Source organism: Delphinus delphis, chromosome 4 (genome assembly GCF_949987515.2).
Source record: "Delphinus delphis chromosome 4, mDelDel1.2, whole genome shotgun sequence".
Taxonomy (NCBI): Eukaryota; Metazoa; Chordata; class Mammalia; order Artiodactyla; family Delphinidae; genus Delphinus; species Delphinus delphis.
This window is the reverse complement of record NC_082686.1, coordinates 65994414-66019184: the sequence shown is the minus strand read 5'-3', so window position 1 is coordinate 66019184 and position 24771 is coordinate 65994414. Positions and strand designations below refer to the sequence as shown.

The 24771-nt window shown below is 38.1% G+C and overlaps 1 protein-coding gene across 2 annotated transcripts; it reads left to right on the top strand.

The window, feature by feature from the left end:
- The first annotated feature begins 1471 nt into the window (after positions 1-1471).
- Positions 1472-23547, top strand: LRRC58 (leucine rich repeat containing 58). Of its 2 annotated transcripts, XM_060010719.1 has the most exons (4): positions 1472-2042; positions 12672-12800; positions 14185-14462; positions 17518-23547. In XM_060010719.1, exons 1-4 carry the CDS (start codon positions 1543-1545, stop codon positions 17724-17726), a joined length of 1116 nt encoding a protein of 371 aa, XP_059866702.1. In that variant the 5' UTR covers positions 1472-1542; the 3' UTR covers positions 17727-23547. The 2 variants fall into 2 exon arrangements, with proteins under 2 accessions (XP_059866702.1, XP_059866703.1); XM_060010720.1 differs by lacking the exon at positions 12672-12800.
- Positions 23548-24771: the final 1224 nt, after the last annotated feature.

Here is a 24771-nt window from a genome sequence, read left to right as displayed (position 1 = left end):
CAACGGGAGAGGCCACAACAGTGAGAGGCCCGCGTACCGCAAAAAAAAAGCATAAAACTGTATTACTTTACACATTTGCAATTTTCACATATTAGTTTCCTGCAAGAATGTAATCTTGATCCAAAATAAGGAAGGTCTCATTTTTAAAAGGGCCCTTTCAAAACAGGCTTCAAATTCAAGACACTCCAGCGGTTTTAAAAACATTCCATCCCTGGTTTAAACTCACAATGTGTAACCTCCCACAGCTATAACTCAATCAGAAATTAAGGTGAAGTTTGGCAGGGGGTGGGGGGCGGTAAGAAGCATAAAGTTTCTCACACTAACTGGAAAGAAAAAAGTTACTTTATTCTCCTTTTTAGGAAGAAAGCAATTTAATGGCATCGGTTATACACAATCTTTTAACGTTTTTGTGCATGACTTTGTAAAAAATACGCTGAATATTTTCATTTCTATTAATGACTTTTCAAAATTATAAAAAGTAATTTCAGAAAAGACTGAATTTAGGGCAAGGCAAAAAATATGTTAATTAGAAGTACTGAGTTAAAGCCAGAGTGTGGATTTTCCCAGTTACATTGTAGTTTTTTTTTTGTTTTTATTTTTTTATTTTTTTACATTGTAGTTTTAAACTGAACTAAAATCTCAATGCTTTCTGCCTTCTTAAACTGATCAATTAATCTGAGCTATCTCAAATTAACGAAAATTTCTCCATGGCCCCCAAATTCATTTCTAGCCACTAAAACAAACCAAAAAACCACAGAAGTGCTTCTACAGCTAAAATGGCGAAACGTCCTTATTTGACACCTCCTTTTAAAACGGTTTTTTAAAAAAAATGCTGTAGGGCAAGCAGGGCAACGATTATCCACATTTTATGGATGGAGAAACTGAAATCAAATCCTATATCCGAGGAAACAAGGCTATTTAACAGCTGAACCCGAGGTAAGATCCAAGAGTTCTGATTTCTAGTACAGCTGCCTTCGCACTTCAAAGTCGGCTTGGTTAATCCCGGGACTTGAAATTCCTGGGGCTTGCTGTCATGGAGCTGAATCACCACTAAATTCCTGTGTTTTTGCTTAATCCCTCAGACCAGGGGCCCCACTCCTAAACTGGAAACCAAGAGGGCGGGGCACCGTGACGCGCGAATCCTCAACGCCAAATAGCAAAACTGTCCTCGGGCTGTTTACCGAGGCGGTCCTGGACTCCGGGGACAGGTCACCAGACTCCAGGGACCGTAAGCCGCGGCTGCCCAAACCCGGCCGCGTTCAGAGAGTAACTGGGGTCCGCCTGGTCTCCGCCCCGCCGGCAAGCCCGGTCCGCGCTGCGGGCCGCGTGAAGCGAAGCCCAGCCCCCGAGCAGCGCAGCCCGGCCCCCGAGCGGCGCGCGCACCCCGCCGCCTCGCGTCGCGTGACTCGGCGGGCGCGCGCGGGCTTAGCGCGCGCGCGTCCGCCCGCCCGCGCCACTTCCGACGCGGCGCTCGGTTCAGGTTCCGGGGCGCCGCGGAGCTCCCGGCCTGTGGGTAGCGCGCGGCGCTCTGTGGCGGCCGGGATGGAGGAGGCCGGAGCGGTGGTGGCCACGGCCGGGGAGTCCGAACTGAACTTGTCCCGCCTCAGCGTGTCCCCCGAGACCCTGGAGTCGGAGCTGGAGGCGCGGGGCGAGGAGCGGCGCGGCGCGCGGGAGGCGCTGCTGCGGCTGCTGCTGCCGCACAACCGTCTGGTGTCGCTGCCGCGGGCGCTGGGCAGCGGCTTTCCGCACCTCCAGCTGTTGGACGTGAGCGGCAACGCGTTGACCGCGTTGGGGCCGGAGCTGCTGGCGCTGCGCGGCCTGCGCACGCTGCTGGCCAAGAACAACCGGCTCGGCGGGCCCGGCTCACTGCCCAAGGGCCTGGCCCAGTCGCCGCTCTGCCGCAGCCTCCACGTGCTCAACCTTAGCGGGAACTGCTTCCAAGAGGTTCCAGCCTCGCTGCTGGACCTGCGCGCGCTGCACACCCTCAGCCTCGGTGGCAACCAGCTTCAGAACATCCCAGCCGAGATCGAGAACTTGAGGAGGTGAGCGGGTGCCTGCCTGAGAGTAGGGAGGCCCGGGGCGGTGTCCGGGAGTCCTGGGGCCCCGCGCCAGGTCTTGGGGCGCCGTTCGGTTGTCACGTACCTGTCTTAGTCTAGGCTCTTCTTCAACTCTTTGGCTGTGAGTATTGCCCTGCCAACTCAGGGAGTTGTAGTGAAGATCTAATAAGATCGTGGTCGTGACAGCATTTGGTTTGTTGTGTTTGCCCTGTGCAGATCTTCCAGGCAGTTTTTCTGTCGTCTCCTGGGGTCTGGGGGAGTGATCCCAACTGAGTACATACTCAAACAAATGTAAATCTGAGGTTGCCTGTTGCAACATTGCTCCGAAGGTTCCTTCCTTGCTCCGAAGTCTTGGGTGGTTTTCCATGCCTGTAGATCAAATTTATGTCTTGTAGCGTGACAGACAAGGTACTCCGATCTGATCCTTGCTTTCCACTACATTTCCTGCTCCATCTTTTCTGTAGCGATACCAACAAAACTATTTATGGAATTCACTGAGCTGTGCACTTTACCGGTACCTTGTAAGCACTGACTAAATATGTGTTGAATGGATACAGTGCCTCTGTGTTGCTGTTACCTTTGTCTGGAATGTTGCTTGCATCTGGCAAACTCGTGTTCATCCTTCAAAACCTGTTTTGAGGGTCATTTCTTTGTTTCCTTTCTTTACTGCTTCTTGGACAACAGTTAATTATTGTCTAAACTGTACTTCTTCTGTACCTCATTCACTCTGCCATTGCACTTATTGATTATAATTATTGCCTGCAGATCTGCCTCATCTACTAGATTGTTCGGTAAATATATGTTAAATTAAATGGAAGAAGGAAGCAGAGAAGCAGGGTAACAAAAGTCCCCTAAAGGTGCCCTGCAGGGGAGTGAGAAATAAAGTAAGAGCAAGTGTATTGTCCAAAGTGAAAAAAAAGAATCTTCTATCTGTAAAATATTTTCACATCCTTTCTTGAATTTTCTGAGATAACAGAATATTAGAGCTGAAAGGGACCTCAGAGTTAAGTGTAGTGAAAAGAACATTGACCTGAGAATAAGAGCAAAGGAAACCATAAGCAAGACAAAAAGACAATCCTCAGAATGGGAGAAAATATTTGCAAATGAAGCAACTGACAAAGGATTAATCTCCAAAATTTACAAGCAGCTTATGCAGCTCAATATCAAAAAAACAACCCAATCAAAAAATGGGCAGAAGACCTAAATAGACATTTCTCCAAAGAAGATATACAGACTGCCAACAAACACATGAAAGAATGCTCAACATCATTAATCATTAGAGAAATGCAAATCAAAACTACAATGAGATATCATCTCACACAGGTCAGAATGGCCATCATCAAAAAATCTACAAACAGTAAATGCTGGAGAGTGTGTGGAGAAAAGGGAACCCTCTTGCACTGTTGGTGGGAATGTAAATTGATACAGCCACTATGGAGAACAGTATGGAGGTTCCTTAAAAAACTAAAAATAGAACTACCGTACGACCCAGCATTCCCACTACTGGGCGTATACCCTGAGAAAACCATAATTCAAAGAGAGTCATGTACCAAACTGTTCATTGCAGCTCTGTTTACAATAGCCAGGACATGGAAGCAACCTAAGTGTCCATCAACATATAAATGGATAAAGAAGATGTGGCACATATATACAATGGAATATTACTCAGCCATAAAAAGAAACGAATTGAGTTATTTGTAATGAGGTGGATGGACCTAGAGTCTGTCATACAGAGTGAAGTAAGTTAGAAAGAGAAAACAAATACCGTATGCTAACACATATATATGGAATCTTAAAAAAAAAAAAAAAGGTCTTGAAGAACCTAGGGGCAAGACGGGAGTAAAGACACAGACCTACTAGAGAATGGACTTGAGGATATGGGGAGGGGGAAGGGTAAGCTGTGACAAAGTGAGAGAGTGGCATGGACATATATACACTACCAGATGTAAAATAGATAGCAAGTGGGAAGCAGCCACATAGCACAGGGAGATCAGCTGCGTGCTTTGTGACCACCTAGAGGGGTGGGATAGGGAGGGTGGGAGGGAGGGAGACACAAGAGGGAAGAGATATGGGAACATATGTATATGTATAACTGATTCACTTTGTTATAAAGCAGAAACTAACATACCATTTTAAAGCAATTATACTCCAATAAAGATGTTAAAAAAAAAAAGTAATGAGCCTAAATCTATGCTTGACATGTAATAAGCACTAAATAAATGTTTATTATTGTTAAAAAAAAAAAAAAGAACTCTTGGTGTCCCAGCCTTATGCAAGTCACTTTAACATATCCTGACTACAACTTCCTAATCAGCTAAATGAGGCATTTGGACAAGATGTCCCTTTGTTTACTCACCAACAGATTGTTATTGAGTACCTACCCAGTGTCAGGCACTGTCCTAGATGCTGGGGTGGGGATACAGTGGTGAACAGGATCCTTCCCTCATGGAGCATTCTAACAGAGGAGACATTAAACACCTGTTAACTTCATTATTTAATTACAGTTGTTATAAGTTCTGTGAAGAAGTACAGAGTGCCTTGAAACAAAGTAACTTAGTTTGGTCTTTGAGCAAGTAACATTTGAATTGAGCTTTTAAAGGAAGAGTAAGAATTAACCAGGAGAGGGTGGGATGGGATCAGTCCAGATTGAAGGAACAGCATGCATGAAAACCCAGAAAGAAGGACTGAAGGCCAAAATTTTGAAAGGAAGACATTGTACTAGAGCATAGTGAGGAAGTGACCAACAGGGAAAGTGGCAAATATAAATTTGGACCAGGCCATGTCATATCTTGAAGGCCATGGTAAAGCTTGAATTTTATTCTAAGTACGCATGGAAGAGTTTTTAAAAAGCACATCTGTCTTGTTGCTGTGCAAGAATGGAGCGGGGAGCAGGTGGAGAGATGAGAAGACATTTTGAAGGCTGGATGGAAGGAGGCTATTCTAGTAGAATGAGAGATGATGGTAGCTTATACCAGGGTGATGCTAGGAGAGATAGTAAGAAATATTGATAGAAGGGTTGGAGAGAGATTTAGATGTAAAATTGTCAAGCCTTAGTTCCTTCTAATTTTGATGTTAATTCCAGCATTCTCATTTGAATTTTTTTAATGTACTAAGAAAAACTTAGAGCAAATATTACCATCACATGGGGAGAAAGGTAGGCAAAAATGCCATTTATTGAATCCTTACAATGCAGTAAGCCCTGTGGTAGGTTCTCTAAATATGCTTTTTAATTTTCACAATGACTCTGTGATATGAGAAGAAGAAACTGAAGCCCTAAGAAGTAAAGTCTTAAGATCACAAAGCCAATGAGTGGTAGAACTGGATTTGACCTTTGGATCAAACTGGATCTCTGACTTCAAATCCATGAATTTTCCACAGTGACAGAGTAAGGGCTAGAACCTAATTCTTCTGACTTCTGTTCTGTTGAATATGTGATCAGGAGGATTGGCTAAAGCCATTTTCCTGATTGACCTGATTTTCTGGGCTGTTTACTATGGTTTTTGGACATTGTACCTTTGTCTCCAATTGTATGTAGGCTCTTTTATGTCATTGTTTTCATTCTTCAGTTGTCTGCTGTATTTCTCTTTACTGATAAGAATCAGTAAAGGTTTAGGTTATATGCTCCAAATATAAACTGTAGTTGAATGTAGGCTGAAAGGGTCATGTAGGAATATACTCTTAGAAGTAGAGACAGCCTAGGCAATTGGCCTGAGTCACCCCCTTCTTTTTACAGATGAAGAAACTGAGATTTAGTATCAGTGACTTGCTTGAGGCCAGATAGCGACAGGGAGATTCATGTGCTTCAACCCTCAAAGGCTGCTTACTACTTACTACTTACTACTAAAATAATACATTAAAGCTTCAAAAATGTAGAGGTAGAGGTTCAGTTACTCAAACCCTAAGGTACCTGCCCAAGAGCACCATCTTCTCTTAGAATATACATGGACTCCCTAGACCTCATTGGTAACATTGATGTATATTGTTTACTATGCCATGTTGCTTTTAAAACCAAGTGAGGTGTTTCTGGGCATTTGGAATCTATCTACCCTCTTTAACAGAAGTTTAAAAAATAATGCAGACTATATAATCCATATAGAGGTCCCCTTTCTCCCCACCCTCCATCCTTCCAGGAGGGAATAACAAATAAATACTCCTAGCTTAATTGGTGTATTTGATCCTCCAGATTTAGCAGGGTATTTTCATGTATATTTTCTGTATTCTGTTGATCCTTTTCCCTGGTGATAAAATTTTTGAAAAGTGGTTTTTGAAAGATGATTTTAAAGTATAACAAATAAGTAGATGGTGAAAATCTTATTTTTATGATTAACTTCATTCCCCTGGAGTAAATTAGGCTCAGTGTGAATCGTGAGGTTGTGGGTGTAGATTCTTTCCATCAAAATATGAGGTTCTTCTTCAACAAGTAGGTATAATAACTTGCTAGTAGATGGACAAAATTGGTTTTGTCTTACAGTGTTGGAAAAGTAGGTGTAATTCATATTTTGACCTGTTTCTTTTTCTGAACTCTTAACTTTTATTCCTCTCAACTAGCTCAGACATTAACTGAGGAAGAGCTTAATAACTTATCACCCAACGGGTAATAGACTTTGTTAAAGAAAACAAAAGCTCCAGGATTCTTTGGCATCCAGGATGCTAGACACTGGGAGAGTAGGTTTGAGCACAAGTGAGTTTCGTTGGCTCCATTCCCCACAGTCTTTTCTTCTCAGGTAAGAAAAGATTTCCTTCCTTTTTCTGTTCATGATGCCTCTTTCACTGTCTGCCTGATGTGGTTTTAGAAATTAAAGATATGAGAATTGTGATGGAAATAAAAGCTAAATATTAATGTCCTGGACTGTTTTGAAGCTAGTGTGCAATAGGTTGATATCTTACAAAAGAGACGACCTAACCAGATGATAAATAGAATGCAGCAGTAAAGTTTAAATAAAAACTCTTTTCCCCATTTAGAGTCATATTGAGTTTTTCTCTGGCTCTCAATTCTTCCTTCTGACTTCTTCCAATGCCTTAGTCTGGGGCAAGAACCAAGAGATGATTCCTCCATTTGTGCTTCTACTTTTGAACATATAACGGACTTTAAAATCCTGTAGTGAGTATATTTGAAAATGATTTAGTATGGGGATGCTGTCTCAAGAAAACTACTTTCTTTATCCACAGACGTATGGTTCTTATCTTTCTGTGTTTCTCTTATTTTCTATTTTCTGCCTCTTTAGGTACAAACCTGTCTCACTTTAATTCCATCTCCCTTTAACCAATCATAACATGGGACTAATGTATATTTTTGTTATATTGAATGTCATTTTTGTTTGGGTGGAGAAGCAAAACATTTCCTACTTACACCTGTGGTTAAGTTGATTGGCACTAAGTGGACCCTAGTGTATTTTTCCAGTGGGTCACTGGCCCTTCCTATAGGAAGGGTACCCACTTCAGTATCCCTAAGGATTGGAGAGGTGAGATACTTTTCAGGAAACAAATTTAAGGTTGGTCTGTTAACCTTAGACAAAAAAGAAAGGAAGAATTCTTCTCTAAATTTTGTGAATGATTTTCATGTTTTTTGTATTTGTCAAACATCAAAAGAATAGAATTGTTTAACGTCTGATTAACAGGTGTAATTTTGACAAATACAAGAACTTTTAAACACTACGGTTTTGCTTTAAATTCAACAATAGTTTCATTTCTCCTTATAGAAAAGCGTGTTTGGAAACAGTAGAGTGTGTTTTAGAAATTTAATTCCCACAAATCATTGAAAGGCTTTAAGTCCAAGAACTTTGGAAATTATTTGAGTTTCAAAGTGGTACATAAGCCTGAAAATGTAAATTGAATATGCTGGTTGTATACTCTAATTAATGATACCCATCAGCTGCAAAAGAGATTTATATGGTTTTGAAGTCATGAACTTGGTTATATTTTAAAACATCAGATCTTTCTCTGCCAAAGTCACAGTAACAACTAAGGTTTGGCGTCCTTTCTGTCTGTTTACCTCCCCACCAACTCCAAAACACTGAGAGAAGACATTGAGTAGTGACTGACCACCAGACACTAATTTCTCTTGGTTCCTGACTTAACCATATAGGAAGGGCAATATTTATATTTGCTCTCAGACTCACTCTTCCCTTTCATCACTTTCTTTTCTTTTCTCCCTCACTAGACTAAATTGCAAGTTGTTATGTAACTATTGAATCCTTTATAAAAGAACTTCCAAGTTTGCTAAAAATTTTTCCCAACTGTCTCATTAAAATTGTTTTTTTTCCAGAGAAGTTTCTGTTTTGGACTCCAAATATTTTCTACTCTCTTCTATTCTGTTCTAGTAGCTCTCATCATTGAAAAATAGAAACTTCTCAGTAGCTGAGCAGTAACTTATAATCTGTAAGCTCAAACAATCCTGCCTAGGAACCTTTTTCACCAGTGTTTAAACACTTACATGTAGGGGAATTCAGTTTTGTATCCAGACCATTGATTTTTGCCACAAGGTAATCCTTAAAGGAGAAAAAAATAGCCTATCAGGGTTAAGTGTTCTGCTTACTTTTACTGAGCATTGTAAATCTAAAGAGAGAAATGCAGTCTTGAAAAGATTTACACAATAAGAAATAGAGAGTAGCATTAATATATTTTTATTTTTTTTCATTAATATATTTTTAGAATGACAAAACTTCGATTCAAATTGGCTTTTTGAATCACCACACATCAAGGAAGGCTGAGATTATGAAATACAGATAAGAAAGTCAACAAATGGAAGAAATTGTATCTGAGAAACTATGTATAAAGGCCATCTGTAAAGGACTTTAAAATAAGTTTGTTTCCTAACTTCAGAGAGATAAAGGAGGGAACTTCATCAGTGAAAGAAGAATAAGAAGTTTTAAAACTGACAACTATGAAAACCCCAATCGGAATTTCTAGAAATAAAAATATATAATTAGGAACTCAGTGGGCTGAATGGTAGACTGGAGTCAGCTGATGCGTAGTGAATCAGTAAGCTAAAAGATCTTACTGAGGCATTCTGGAATGCAGCACAAAAAAATAAAGAAACGGAACGTATGAAAGAAATGTTAAGAGAAATGGAAAATAGACTCTGAAGTTCAAAGTGCTGTTTGCTAGGAATTCCAGAAGGAGAATAGAGAGAATGTAGGAAAGGCAATGCCAGAAGTAATAGTAGCTGAGAATTTCCCACGATTAAAGAAAGAGAGCACTCTGAACTGGTATCTTGACACATCATAATAAAACTGTAGAACAAGAAGGATAAAGAAAAAAGACCCTAAAAATTCCTAATAAGAAAAAAAACAGATTACCTACAAAGGAATATGGGCTGTAATAAGATAGTAGAACAGTATCTTCCTCCTGGTAAGGAAAAGTAACTGTCAACCTAGAATTTTATGCCCAGCCAAGCTATTACTCAGGTGTGAAGGGAAAAAATAAGAACATCAGAGACAAAGGACTCAAACATTAACAACTGTAAGTCCTTACTGAAAGAACTTCTACAGGCTGTACTCCAAGAAGAATGAACTTTAAAAGAAATAGCAAGTGCCCAGAACAGTGGTGAGCAGAGAATTTGGTAAAACATATTGATGACTGAGTAATTATTGATTGGGAATAAATAAGTTTCAATTTATTTTCAAATCAAGGTAGAACTAATCCTGGATGATGATATGAAGATGACAGAGAAGTGAGCATGGTTGTATATTTGGGAGTGAGAGGGAGAGCAAAGGAAATTGAAGGGGCAACTACTAGCAAAATACATGTAGCATGTGCAGTTCAAAATAATGGAGTGGGACAAAAGGAAACTTGATGAACACAACAGAAGGCAGACAGAAGAGAAAAAGATATTGAGATATACCATGGTAAAGAAAACACAAGTGCAAATATATCAACAATCAGGTTGTGCACTGTTTGCAAGAGTTACACTTAAAATAGAAATACCCCAATGTGTTTAAAGTTAAGGTGTAGAAAAAGATGTATGAAGCAAATCTCTATCATTTCATACCTGGATTCAACTGCCTTAGGCTCCAGTCTGGTCTTCCTGCTTCCACTCCTCCCATTGCACTCGCCTGTCCCTGCCACTTCTCCTGCTGTTTTCCAAACAATAACCAAAGTGACCCTTCTAAAGTGTAAGTCAAGTTACACAACTGGCCTTTGTTCAAACCCCTTCTACCTAGGATAAATTCAGAATCCTTGCTAAGGCCTGAAGGGCCCTCTGTGATCTGGCTTTCCCAGGCTACCTTTCTGACTTCTCTGACCACCACTCTCCCCACCTGTCACCCTGATGTACCCACACTGGCTGTGTTGCTCTTTCACAGCACACCAAGCTTTTTTCCACTGCAGGGATTTGTACTCACTCAGTCATTCCATTCAGATCTCTGTTAAAGTGTCATCTCCTAAGAGAAACCTTTTCTGACCACCTTATCTACAGTATCACTTCCATCAACATCTGATTACCTGTTTTCCTTTGTAGCACTTAAAGCTATCTGGCATAATATATATACATTCATTGACTTACTGTCTCTCTCACTAAAATGTAGGCTTCTTAAGGTCAAGAACTTGGTCTTATTTACATTATATTCCCTGGAATAGTGCCTGGCACATGGTCGGTGCCTAGTTCATATTTATTGCCTATATGATATATAGTAATGTTATTCAATTTTAAAGAAGAGGAAACTGGGGCATAATTAGATTTAGTAATGGGCCCAAGTTCTCGTACTGGTAAATGGTGGGGCTAGGATTAAATAAATACTAACAAAAACAGGTAGGCAGTATTGATAATCAGAGGCGATAGATTTTACGGCAAAATGGATTAGAAGGAAGAATGAGAAATGCTTCATGTGAATTAAGGAACGATGCAACAAGAAGTTTTAACCATCATGAACCTGAATGTATCTTCAATATAGCTTCCATATTTTGAGGAGAAAGAGAGCAAAAATTGACAGAACTATAAAGGGAAAACCATGGTTCAGGTAGGAAACTAACCACCAGAGTAAGAAGGTGAAATGATGAGACACTATAAAAAATTTAAATTGCACAGCTAACAAGCTCAATCCTAATAACTGCACATTCTTTTTACACATATAAAATGTGAACAAAAATAGACCATGCTCTAGACCACAGAGGAACAAGGTTATGCAGAACATATGTTTAACAACAACAAAGCTCTCAACAAGCTAAGAGAAAGCCATATAACCCATGAGAAAAATGGGTAAAGGATAGAAACGCAATTCTCTAAAGATGTACGAATGGTCAAAACATAAAAAGATGCTAAACGTCACTAATAATTAGAGATTACTAGTACAGAATGGTATCATTTTTCACACCAGCTAAATAGTAAAAAGTAGAATAAAAACGTTAAAGCAGGTGATGATATTAAGTGTTGGCAGGGCTGTAGGGTAAAGAGTGCTCTTAAATGCTAATTGTGGATTGTAATTAGCTATAACTCTGCAGGGTAATTTGGCTTTTTCTTTTAACATTACAGCTTGTACCCTAAAATCTGCCACTTCTCAGGCCCTTCCCCTGGAACTCTGATTTACTGGATCTGAGCAGGGCCTAGATTTTGTAGCTTTAAAAGTATCCCAGTTAATTCTTATCCTGGAAGTTTGGGTAACAGTTTAGTAGGCTGTTTTTCCCTACATTTAAAGGTGTCTTAAAAGAATGATAATGTCTACTGAGCAGATTTAACAGGAAGACAAAAGTAACATAGTTATGGGAAAGATCTATATGTATACATTTCATTGATATTTATATAGTAAGAACTGATTCTGCCACCCCCCCATCAACTGAAAAAAATCTTTTGGAGAGAGTCTTTCTACAGTCATCACCACAAGGAGCAGCAGTACATTTTGGTGCAATATATGCTATGTCTAAAATGTTAACTTATTATTAGAAAACTGGATAATTATCTAGAACTTTAATTTCATAATAGTGGTCAGTTTTACATAATTTAGTTAGCCTCTTAAAGACTGCATTTGCCATAATAAGAGCAAAGAAGAAACATAAACTTGAGCTGTGTTTTTCCACTCTTCAAAAAAAAGCTAGTGGTTTTCGCCTTCCCATTGCCTAGTAATGCATTGAATCCAAACCCACCAGCGCGAATACAGGGCTCCTGTAATTTGGCCTTTATCCGGCTGTATCTCTGGGTTCCTCAACATGAATTCTCTTCTTATGTGTTAAAAGGTATACTCATTATCCCATAAAAACCCTTCTTCCGACCTGAAGGTCCTCTTTCCTCCTACCCTAAATGGGCTAAATTCATAGTCCAGCTGAAATCACAACACTTTTGGGAGCCTTTCCAATCAGAACTAATGTCTTTTTTTTTAATTTCTCTACTTTTAAAACTCCTATATCATTTATGGATTGTTCTGCTTATTTTGGTATTTTAATCATGTTATGCTTATTTGGGATCTTGTTTTGCATTTAATTATAAATGTGGTGTGTCTTGTCTGCTTACCTATAATATAAGCTCCCTGAAGATTGCATTATTCCTCCAGAGACTGTATAGCACATAGAAAGCCTGAGTAAAACATTTGTGGAATGAATAAACGATATATGTTCATTGTAATAAAGATAATGGGGTACTTGTTCAAATTTTGGTTTTTTTGTTTTTTTCATTTATTTTTGCAGTTTAGAGTGTTTATATCTTGGAGGAAACTTCATCAAAGAAATCCCGCCAGAATTAGGAAATTTGCCTTCTCTAAATTACTTGGTATTATGTGACAACAAAATCCAAAGTGTGCCTCCTCAGCTTTCACAGTGAGTATTTTCAGGCAGTTTATGTACACACAGAGATACGTGCTTAGGAATTATCATCCTGCATTCACCCACATGATTTGTATGTGGAAAAGAATTAAGTGTTCTCAAAGTAAATGATACATGAGAATGAAAGTTCTGAGGTGTGTTATGAATTGGGTGGCTTATTTTTAATTTTACTTTTAAATGCTCTGATATATTCCTCAAAATCGTTGAGCCTCTTTTCTTTTTTTTAATTATCTTCTTAAAATTTTATTGACGTATAGTTGATTTACAATGTTGTATTAATTTCTGCTGTACAGTAAAGTGATTCAGTTATACATACATTTTTTTTTCATATTCTATTCTGTTATGGTTTAGCACAGAATATTGAATATAGCTCCCTGTGCTATACAGTATGACTTTGTTGTTTATCCATCCTATATATAATAGTTTGCATCTGCTAATCCCAAACTCCCAATCCTTCCCTCCCTCACCCCTCCTTCCCCTTGGCAACCAGAAGTCTGTTCTCTGTCTGTGAGTCTGTTTCTGTTTTGTAGATAGGTTCATTTGTGTCGTATTTTAGATTCCACATATAAGTGATATCATACGGTGTTTGTCTTTCTGTTTGTCTTACTTCACTTAGTATGATAATGTCTAGGTCCATCCATGTTGCTGCAAATGGCATTATTTCATTCTTTTATAGGGCTGAGTAGTATTCCACTGTGTATATATACCACATCTTCTTTATCCAGTCATCTGTTGATGGACATTTAGGTTGTTTCCATGTCTTGGCTATTGCAAATAGTGCTACTATGAACATAGAGGTGCATGTATCTTTTTGAATTATAGTTTTGTCTGAATATATGTTCAGGAGTGTGATTGTTGGATCATATGGCAACTCTATTTTTAGTTTTTTGAGGAACCTCCATACTGTTTTCCATAGTTGTTGAGCCTCTTTTCTGTAACCAAAAATAGAGTATTACTTTGGCATAGATTCCCCAAGGTTTTATGGGATTTTATTGATTTATATTTGATATGAAGCATTCCTATCCTAATGAGATAATGTGAAGGATCTTTATTCCTGTTGCATTTGAAATCTTTCCTTTTTTAGGTATCTGAATGATAAAGCATGCCAAAAAAAAAAACCCTTTAAATCTAGCATTTAAATCAGCTAACACATCAGAATACTCTCTAAGTATTTTAAGCTCTCTAAGATTCCATGGGCAAAAGTCCTTCATGATATATACAAGTATGGGCTCTAATTTAGTTTCAGCACCTTTTAATTTTACTTCCATTGACCTTAATCTTAATTGCTCATTCTTGCGGGGAAATTGAGTCCTTCCCTTAACTTTCTGAGTAGTTTTCTTGCTTATGGTGGTTGATTTTTGTATTGCATTCATTCTAGGTTGCATTCACTTCGTTCCCTCAGTCTTCACAATAACTTGCTGACATACCTGCCTCGAGAGATCCTCAACCTTATTCATTTGGAAGAATTGAGTTTGCGAGGAAATCCATTGGTTGTTCGTTTTGTTAGAGATTTAACGTATGATCCTCCAACTCTCCTGGAGTTAGCTGCACGGACCATTAAAATTCGAAATATTTCCTATACTCCCTATGATCTTCCTGGGAATCTTCTTAGATACTTGAGTTTAGCCAGCAATTGCCCAAACCCAAAGTGTGGAGGTAAGTTAATTCAGTGTCCTTGTTTCCCATTCATTTAGTTACTTTTAAATTATGATCTAAATGTTGTTTTAATTAGCTGTCTTCTTTCAGAGAAAGGCAGTTTGTTTGTTTGCCTTATTTCACCCTTTTACCAGAAAGTAAGACATTTCACCCTCTCTGGATTCCTTCCTTCCTTCCTTACTTCCTTCCTCCCTCCCTCCCTCCCTCCCTCCCTCCTTCCTTCCCTCCCTCCTTTTCTTCTTTCTTTCCTTATTTCTTCTTTTCATGGTACTTCAGGATTCATACACAGGGAAAATACCCAGAAAGTCTCGTCTTTCTTGGAACTGTCATAGGATAAGGTAAATTGGTAACATGAGAGGAAACAGAAAGAAAGCATAAACAGTTCTAATTGCTTTAGAAGAGTCTCTAAAATGTTTGGCCACCTTTCATATTTATTTGAAGGACATTTTCTTAGACTCACCATTCTGAGTGTCAGGTACCTTTTTAGAGTACAATTCAAGGTGTACAAGAATAGGCTGAATGTGTGCCAGTTTCAGAATGTACCCTGGAATTCTCCATTCTTTTAAATCCATGCTTCAAAATTTCTTGAGTTTAGAGCATTTAGAGAGAACTAAACAAATAATATAATGTAAGACAGTGTAAAGTAGGAATCCAAAATACTGTTGGAAACCAAAGGAGGGAGAGAGCACATTTATTAGATCTGGAAAAGATGAGACAATTCTTGAAGTATGAGTTGAATTTTGATATGGTTTGATTGAGGATAGAAGACTTTTCAGATGGAGAGAGTAAAATAGGAAACAAAACAATATGGGGCAGAATGTTGGTTGAGTAATAATTTGGTTCAAATGTACAGTTAAGGGAGTAATGAGAGCAGAGTAAAAGATACATTGAGGCCAGATTTTGAAGGGCCTGAAGTGCCAGTGTGTGGAGGGGAGTTGGTGAATGATAGCAGGTCATTCTATCTTGGCTCTCTCATAAAAGACTACTTTTTTAAAAATCCAATTTAATGGGGGTACAGAAAGGTTTTTATTATTGTAGGATAATTGTAGGTGCCAGGGAAATGCTGCATAAATATGATCAGAGCCAGCTGAGGTTTTCCCCAGATGTCCCATCAGGCCTTGAAAACGGTTATAATGTTAAACAGAGAGAAGGTGATTTAAGTTTCTCAAAGAATATTAAAAGGTAAAAAAGATACTACTAGTTTAAAAAAGAAAAATGACACTACTCTGAGCCATTTCTGGCCACTTACTTTTACAAGTAGAGACTGCCGTGCCAAGTTAGAAGTACTTAGATTTTCTCTGTGAACTCTCCTTCTGAAGTTGGCTTTAACAGTGGCAAGAGACAACACTCTCACCAGACCTTCAGGCTTCATAGTCTGTATCTAATCTCTTGGAATCTATCCTTTTCTAGAAATAGACCTCTACAAGAAGTCTCTTTTCTCTCTTAAATGGTTTCTTTCTTTCTTAAATGAGTTCTTTAGTATACTGCTGTGTTATTTGTCTTAGGAACTAAAATACTTTTTAAATTATTAGCTTAAAATTTTGTAATATCTAAAGTGAATTCCCCCTCAGATTCCCTAGTTACTGAACTCTAAGTTAAACAAAAGTAATTTTCTATTTTGTGAGATATTGCCTTTGTATAGTCTGAGATCTTACAGATGACAAGTTAGTATTATACTATTTTAGCTCTTGGTAACTATAATTATTTTATTACTTCCATTTGTTTCAGAAAGCTAACTCATTTGGGGGGATTTATTGTTAATGATTGATCAGTTTACTGAATCTGTCTACTTTTCTGAATTGTTCGAAGTAACATACCATGAATTTCCCTTTTTAAACTACGAATTATACTTACTACAGGATCAAAAAATTAGAAAGTTAATGGAGAAGTAACAGGAAAAAAAATTAATAGGAGAAAAATTGTTTCTCCTTTGCTTGGACCACATCTTTTTATTTTGTTCCCTTATGTGATATACAGGGTAGTTGGTGCCAGAGGAATCCTAGGTAGAGTATAAAGGTTGAGATTCTTCTCCAGAGAGGTGATGGGACGCAGGGGTCTAGGGGTTCCGGTTATACTGCAACCATTGTGACAGCCTTCATGGATTAGAGATGTGCAATATCTAGTAGGAGGAGCAGCTAGAAGCCCACGAAACAGCAACCTCTGCTTTCCTGTCATCTCTAGCTGTATTTTTACTTAGCTGAAGGGCCACAGTTCAGGAGCACTAAATTAGGACTCAAAAGAGCTGAATACTAGTTTCAGTTTACTTAGCAATATATAATTGCATGAAAGTCAAGTGAGATCAGTAGTGAAACAGCTTTGAAGCTGTAGATTTAGACCCTATGGAAATAGGATGGCATTTTGTTACTTTTAATTTTTCCTTCCCAATACATAAAGACAGGGGTACTAAAAGTCGTCTCCTTTCTGCAAATTTTGGGTATAACAACTAATTCTTTAGATCATTATCAAGACTCTAGGGTAGTACCAAGGAGGGGCTTGGGGGATGGAGAAAGGGCACTTTAGATATCCTGTAATCTCCATCAACCACTGTCCACCAAGTCACCCAGAGAAAACAAGCCAAGTAAATAGTGTCCTTTTTGTTTGTTTGTTTTTTGTTTTATGCAGTACGCGGGCCTCTCACTGTTGTGGCCTCTCCCGTTGCGGAGCACAGGCTCCGGACGCGCAAGCTCAGCAGCCATGGTTGACGGGCCCAGCCGCTCCATGGCATGTGGGATCTTCCCGGACCAGGGCACGAACCTGTGTCCCCTGCATCGGCAGGCGGACTCTCAACCACTGCGCCACCAGGGAAGCCCAATAGTGTCCTTTTAACGCCAGCTCTCTTTAAGATAAATCTCCTAGCCTTCTCTTTGTAGTCCATCCCTAAGACCTTCCAGTATTTCTATAAACAATTATGGGAGCAGCCACTACCTCTGCTTAAGATTCTCAAAAGAGAAGACTATAAGACATTTCTTCAGAATGCTGGAGATAGGATTGAAAAAGAAAATGTGGGTCTTTGCTTTGTAATGATTACTTTGTCCTCATTCCTTCTTCTCTCCAGGAGTCTACTTTGATTGCTGCGTCAGACAAATTAAATTTGTGGACTTCTGTGGGAAATACCGTCTCCCCCTGATGCACTACCTGTGTTCACCGGAATGCTCTTCCCCTTGCAGCTCTGCCTCTCACAGCTCCACATCCCAGAGCGAATCTGACTCAGAAGATGAAGCCAGTGTGGCTGCACACAGAATGCAGAAAGTTCTTCTTGGTTGAAAAGGGAAGCAGGGCGGTGTGAAACACTAAAAGACTGAGCAGAGGTGGTTAGAAAAGAGAATAGACTTGGAAGTTCACTAGAAACCGTACCTTCATCTTAAATGTCCATGCCGGAGTTGGAGATGGTGTAAAAGATTTTGTGTTTCTAGCCATTCAGCAGGAATGAGTCCAGTTCCATGTTTGGATTCTTTTAAATTCACTCTGAATGGCAGTTTCAGATTTAACTGATTGTTTGCAGTTTTCACTCAAGTTTTGCATGAATCACACAGCAGAATGGAACATCCTGAAGAGCAGTGCTATAATAAACCATGAGTGTTAACTTGTGATAGTTGATATGAAGATAGAAATGATCAAAGATGTCATTTTTACCAGAGTTGTCCTTGAGTTTAGGTTGAACACTATACCGTAACAGGATTAGCCCTACATTCTTGTATTGCCCATATGTCTAGATTACAGAGTTATTCAGATAAGCTCACAGATGGTTACATAGGACCTAAACCTTTCTCAGCTACTGACTGGTAAAGTAAGGGATATAACTTTCATGTGGGGTTTTAAAACTCTTCACTTCTGCTCCTTTGTTCTATACGATTGTTGTTACCCTTGTATAATCCAGCAATGACTGTAATAGTGCCTTAATCATAACAAGGATTTAGAAATTTATTCAAGAAATGATACCAGAGCAGCCTATAACCTGACATACTATGCAGAACACTTTAAAATATGCTTTAATGGGACTAGGTAAACAGCTGTATATCTGACATCTGAGCTCATAGCCACCTTAACCTCATTTTTTGTTTAAACAAATCACTTTTATAATTAATGGGAGGCCACGATCTTGATCAGTCTGTTCATCATAAGACAGAATAATAGTTTTGTTTTGTTTTGTTTTTGTGGTACGCGGGCCTCTCACTGTTGTGGCCTCTCCCGTTGCAGAGCACAGGTTCCGGACGCACAGGCTCAGCGGCCATGGCTCACGGGCCCAGCCGCTCCGCGGCGTGTGGGATCTTCCCGGACCGGGGCACGAACCCGTGTTCCCTGCATCGGCATGCAGACTCTCAACCACTGCGCCACCAGGGAAGCCCAGAATAATAGTTTTTAATGGAAAAATCTGTCAGATTTCTTTTAACAGAAAAGAGATGTAAGATAGGAAACTTCTTTATGTCTTGCGTTAAAGCAGTGGGAAAATGATTTTAAAGGTTTTAGCAGTCCAGTATGACTCCTTTGCCTGTGTGTACTGAACTGTAACTTCCTCTAATTTTAAAGAAAAACTAGAGAAACATTACAAGTGAAATAAAATTGGGCACAGCAGTCATTGTGTTTTTACACAATAGAACAGTTTCCAAAACAAGTTTAACCATGGAGTAGTTTTTGAAAATAATATATTGATAAAATATTTTAAATGTAAATATACCCTTAAAGTACAGCAGAAAAATGGTTTCACAAATTGCCAGTAGAAATGACAAATGTTTACTAACTAGTATGCAGTAAAAATCGAGTAACAGTACAACTGTAAGTTGACATTGTAAAATAAAATACATAGCACACATTAGCAATCGTTAGCTAACTAATCTGTAATAACGTAATGGTTTGTTGGTAAATACTACCTGTAGAGTAATACAAAGGTCAGAAACACATTGGAACATCAGATGATCTCCCTTCTGACTTCTGGCATTCATGACTGGGGCACACCATTTCCTAAAAGCAAGTTGTATAATAATGATATGTACATATGTTAGGTTTTTGTCACATATATTTTTTATTTTAGAAGAAAATATACTGTAGGATAGTTTGTTTATTATATGTTAATTCATGAAACATCATGAGAGTTTCATGACTGCAGTTGTGAAACGCTGCTATAGAGTGAATCCCTTCACTCTGTTGTAATAAGATTCTTTTTTCCTTTTGATCCAGAAATTTTCTGACTGTGTCTGTAGAAGTAATGTAGTATCTTTCTACTGCCTAGCAGAGTAGTACATGGGTGATTATATCATAAAATGGAAGTAATAAAAAGTCTTTGTTTACTTCTCCATTTGAGCCACAGCAGGCTGCGTATTACAAAATTATAAAAGATAAAAGATGATTTAGGCAGTGCCTAAATGGCAAGCCCAAAGTGTTTTGTAAGTAAGTGATTTAGGTAAGATACATAAAATATTTTCATAGAAAATAATGTATTCATAGTAAAATAAATTGAGAGGACCAAATTTTTCTGGCTTAAATTCCTCGGTTTCCTTCCTAATTAATTACCAGTTTGATCTAAGTAACAGCTTGGGTAATCTTCTAAGAGTTAGTCTTTGTGAAATAAACAGGTAGATATGTAAATAGATGCTTAACCTTGCCAGAAGATACACTGATTGATCTTTTACAGATGTAAATAGATCCAACCAGAAACAGTTTCTAGCCTTTGCTGTGTAATGTAGATATATACATTGTATACAGCAAAATGTCTTTCAACAAAATGTTTGTTATGCTTCTCCATGTGTACATTTGAAAATCTCTGATCAGTATGCAGCTCTCTTTGGTGACTTTTACTGAAGTCTACATTTTAGCTGTTAGTTCTATCTTTTTTTTTTATCTTTGACCTAACCTTTTATAAGAGCTGCTAATAATTTCTAAGCTTTTCCTGAGCTGCTAATAATTTCTAAGCTTTCCCGTTTCTTTTCTCTACCTTCCCTGTTTTCATAACTGGTGACTGTAGAAATTAACCAGAAGTGAGTTACAGTTCCAGAGTCATATAGCTAACTATGTATTTAAATTGAAAGTCTCTCTAGTTGCTGAGTCACTTGTTTGTGTGTAAGTTTTTGATACTGCTCTACTTGGACAATTTTAGTGACCAAAACTTCTGTGGATAAAACTACTTAACCAAAGCATAAATGGGTTTAGAATGGAATTCTTCAGTGCTAATATTTGGAATTGAAATGGAACATTGAATATTCTTAGTAATCTTTATTCCTAGAATCCAATTCTCTCAGTGTCACCAAACTGAGTCAGTGAAATGGTCCTAGGATTTTAGGAAATAGGAAGATTAGCTCCTATAACGTTTTGCTTCCATGGTGCCAGGGATTGGCTGACCTGAGGACAAGCTAGTCAGGGTTCTCAGCATTCTCTGTATTTGTGTAGTAGAGGTAGATCTGAGGGTTACTGTTCATATTTTACTTCTAAATGCTTCCTGGGGTAGTCTCTTACTCTAAAATTCTTGATATTTGGAACTTAAAGTTAACAAATGTAAAAGTAAAGACTTGTATTATAAACTGTACCTCAAACTTGAGAAATTTTTGTACTAATGTAAAGTTAAAAGCAGTCCACACTAGTGCAGGGTAATACTGCAGACCAGTTCTACCAAACATTGTAAATACCAATTTAAACAAAAGAAGACAAGGGAAAGGCTGATGGTTGGAGTGTAAAATGAAAGAAATCTTTAAAAACCACAAAAGGCAGGGAAAGAGAAGTCACCAGACACCCAAGGAGATCCCTGAGCCAAGAAAGTTTTTTAAAGTAATACTGAATTGTTTTGAAATTAAGTGGCCCACTACCTACCATCTGAAAGCCTGTTTATCACTAAATTTCTTCAGTTTCTGCTAGTGGGAGATTGTCCACATCCCTCCATAATGAAGGGCTAGCAAATAATTGGATTTTCTTACACCCAGCCTTCCTCTTTCCAAAGGGAGAAAGTAATACCTTGTTAACCTGGAATTTGTGGTACACCTTTGGTTAATGTTTACCTTTTCACTATGTAAAAGAGAAAAAATACTAAGCAAATGATTACTGCAAATTAAGTTTGATCTTAAAAAACATTTTAGCAGTAGCTATTTATAAAAAAAAGTTATTCTAAATAAGACCCTTTGTGGGCAGAACTTTTTATCAGTTATAATATGTATATATAGTATATAAAATTAGTTAAGCTGCATTTATTTAGAAATACCTAATTTTTACCTAAATGACTCCCTTTATTCTCATCCAAAGTAGAGATTTTATTATGACAGTATAACTATCACTCCCCATTTAGTCCAAAATAGTCAGTTTTGAAGTTATGTTGAGCATTAACAACAGTAAAGGCTGCTGTATAGGTTTTAGGCAACGTGACCTGGAATTCATAGTTCTGATCCCCGCTGTACAGAAAAGAAGTATTTGACCTTCACTGTTCCTGTATTAAGCACTATACTCTATAACATTAATCTGATGAATTTAATAGCATCCAATTTTGTATTTTATAGTCATGATCTTTTTAAAGGTAGCAGTGCCTTCAGTTGTGCTTTGAAAGTATGTGCCTTAAATCTTCCTTGCTGGAGCCAAAGTTTGGGGAACTATGTCATTTAATAAGTTGTGTGTGACAGCCTCATGACGCTTTGCTTTGAGTTGAAGGAGAATGACTGTGATCCTGAAGGACTCCTTCCACTAAAACTAGACCTAATGTCTCTGAGTCTAGGGCTTTTGGAGAGGGAATCCCAATCATACATACTGTCATAGAAGAATTAGAGTCCCTGAAATAAAATCAGTGAAAAAGTATATTCTCTTTCATATAAAGAAAATATATCTGCTACCACTAAGGGATGACAAGTTCCTAACGAATTCATATTAATAGCATCATATAAAGATATTATTGCCATGAAGCCTAGCACGTTTTGTGCTTTCTTTGTAATACCGGGTTAAAAAGGGGGTATGGTTTAATATTTTTGCATGTAAATATCCCCATTCGTTTTATGTCTCTACTTGGTTCATATTTGCTAAGAATTGATGTAGAAAATAACAGTTCACTAACAACAAACATGACACATTATTGAACACTCACAGGGTAATATTGATTTGGGTGCTACTAGACTTTTACCTAGCACTTGCTGGTCAGTCTCAGTTTATCGTAAGGGACAGTATTCAATCTAGTTAATATTAAAATTTGTTAGTATGAAGAAGATTATTTATATACCATTATACTAGAAAGCCATGGTTGGAGAGACCATCTGCATTCAACAGAAGTTACTTTCTTCCTTTTGCTGTGAATAAATTGGGTAAAACTCTTATTTTCAATTCCAGTTTTGGGAAGAAACTGGGGATAAGCTTGACATCACTATTGCTGGTACTACAAAAGCATTACTAAATTGGTTAATTCTGTCTACAACTGGTGTTTTAAGAGAATCCTTTCACTAACTTAAATGGTTGACAATGATGTGTTACTGAGAAGGATTATTAACCTCAACAATCACTTTACAACAATTATGGAGCAAATGGTGTGCCTGCAATTGGTGTCTGTTGCATTTCTGAGCCCACTTTGTATTCATGAGAAACAAAAATATAATGGGAGAAATATTTTAACCAGTATTTTAACTTTTTATAAAGTTTGGGACTTTAAAGTATCAACAAAGGATATCAAAAATATATGTACTTTTACTTTAGTCAAATTATTTTTTATTACCTGATTTCTTAATTTTCTGTATTTGCATTCTTGTGACTTAAGAATACCTATATCTGTAGGTATATATATATATTTAAAACAATGGTTACAATAAATGTAATTCAGCAGTGTGACTCAATTACATTTTATTTTGGGACAAGATATAGTTTATTGCATCAAATTTATGTATTACCTTGTAATGGTAAATGCTCTAAAAAGAGTATTTAAGCTACTTCAATTCTATACCTCCTTTTTTTCCCCCAGGACACACAAAAGAATGTGATCTAATATTAACTGTCTGTGTGAATTTTGCCTTATCAAACATTGTGCCTTATTTTATTAAAAGTGTTTTGTTGGAATCTAATTCTGTATTCTGGAAAAGCAAAAGTATTTTAGTTTTAATTGGCAAGCATTTACTTAAAAAATCTAAAATCCTTATACTGTTGGTTTTTGCCTGATTACTTGCTATACCATTGCTCATCTATTCATTGAATTTTTTCAATACATGAATAATACATTAAGCGTGTATTAGTATTTATACTCTCTGTGCTAGATGCAAAGGATGAAAGATGAACTAGACCAGATCCTTTCTACCATAGTTCCTTCTGCTTCCACAGTCTTAACAGGCTTACGGATACATACTCTAAAAAAAAATTGGTGAGGTCACATTGCTACTGAGGGTCAGTTACTTCTTGCATTTAGTCCAGAATCATACAATCTTGATGCAAAATAGTATAGTATTAACTGAGCACGTTGATATTGCAGTACTTATTTAGTGCCATTATTTTGGTGACCCTAGAACACTTGACATATTTCTAGATTCCAGAATTTGGAAGAATATCATGGTTGGTTATGAGTTGAGGTAAACAGAGTGGGTAGGAAAGACACACTCTGCAAAACAGCTGATGTTTCAGAATTGCTGAAATGGAAAAAGCTCAGCACTTCCCTGGTTGGTATATAGGAAGTCCTCTTGATGAAGATGGGCTCAGAAATTTGAGGGCACAAGAGAAGAAACATTGGGTGTAACTGATCTTTCCTGAGAATAAAACTGCTCCCTAACCTGCCCTGTTGTGGATGTTCTCCTTAGAACAAGTGTTGGAAGAAACTTCTTTAATGGCTTGTCTAACTCTGTAGAATACTACATGGGACGCCAGAACATTTCAGGGGCTATGTAAGACTTGGATGTGTCCCGTTCATAACATCAGTCATTGCCAGCTTCATGAGCAGTTCCATCAGCATGCCCTAGAATGTTAGAGCTTAAGGAAACGTCAAAGGTCTGAAGGTAACTCATGTTTGAGAGATGAAAAAATTTAAGCCCAGAGAGATGTGTTCAAGACTTCACATGGTGGACTAGAGGGGTGGGATAGGGAGGGTGGGAGGAAGACGTAAGAGGGAGGAGATATGGGGATATATGTATACGTATAACTGGTTCACTTTGTCATAGAGCAGAAACTAACACACCATTGTAAAGCAATTATACTCCAATAAAGATGTTAAAAAGAAAAGACTTCACATGGTGGAATCTTGAATCCAAGCCTCTGGATTCCCAGGTCAGTGCTGTCTCCACTACAGTATGCTGCTTTCTTTAATACTCTGTCGTGTGACAGGAAATCAGTAACAGCACTGGTACCGCATTGTAATTTGCCAACGGGCATCAAAGTG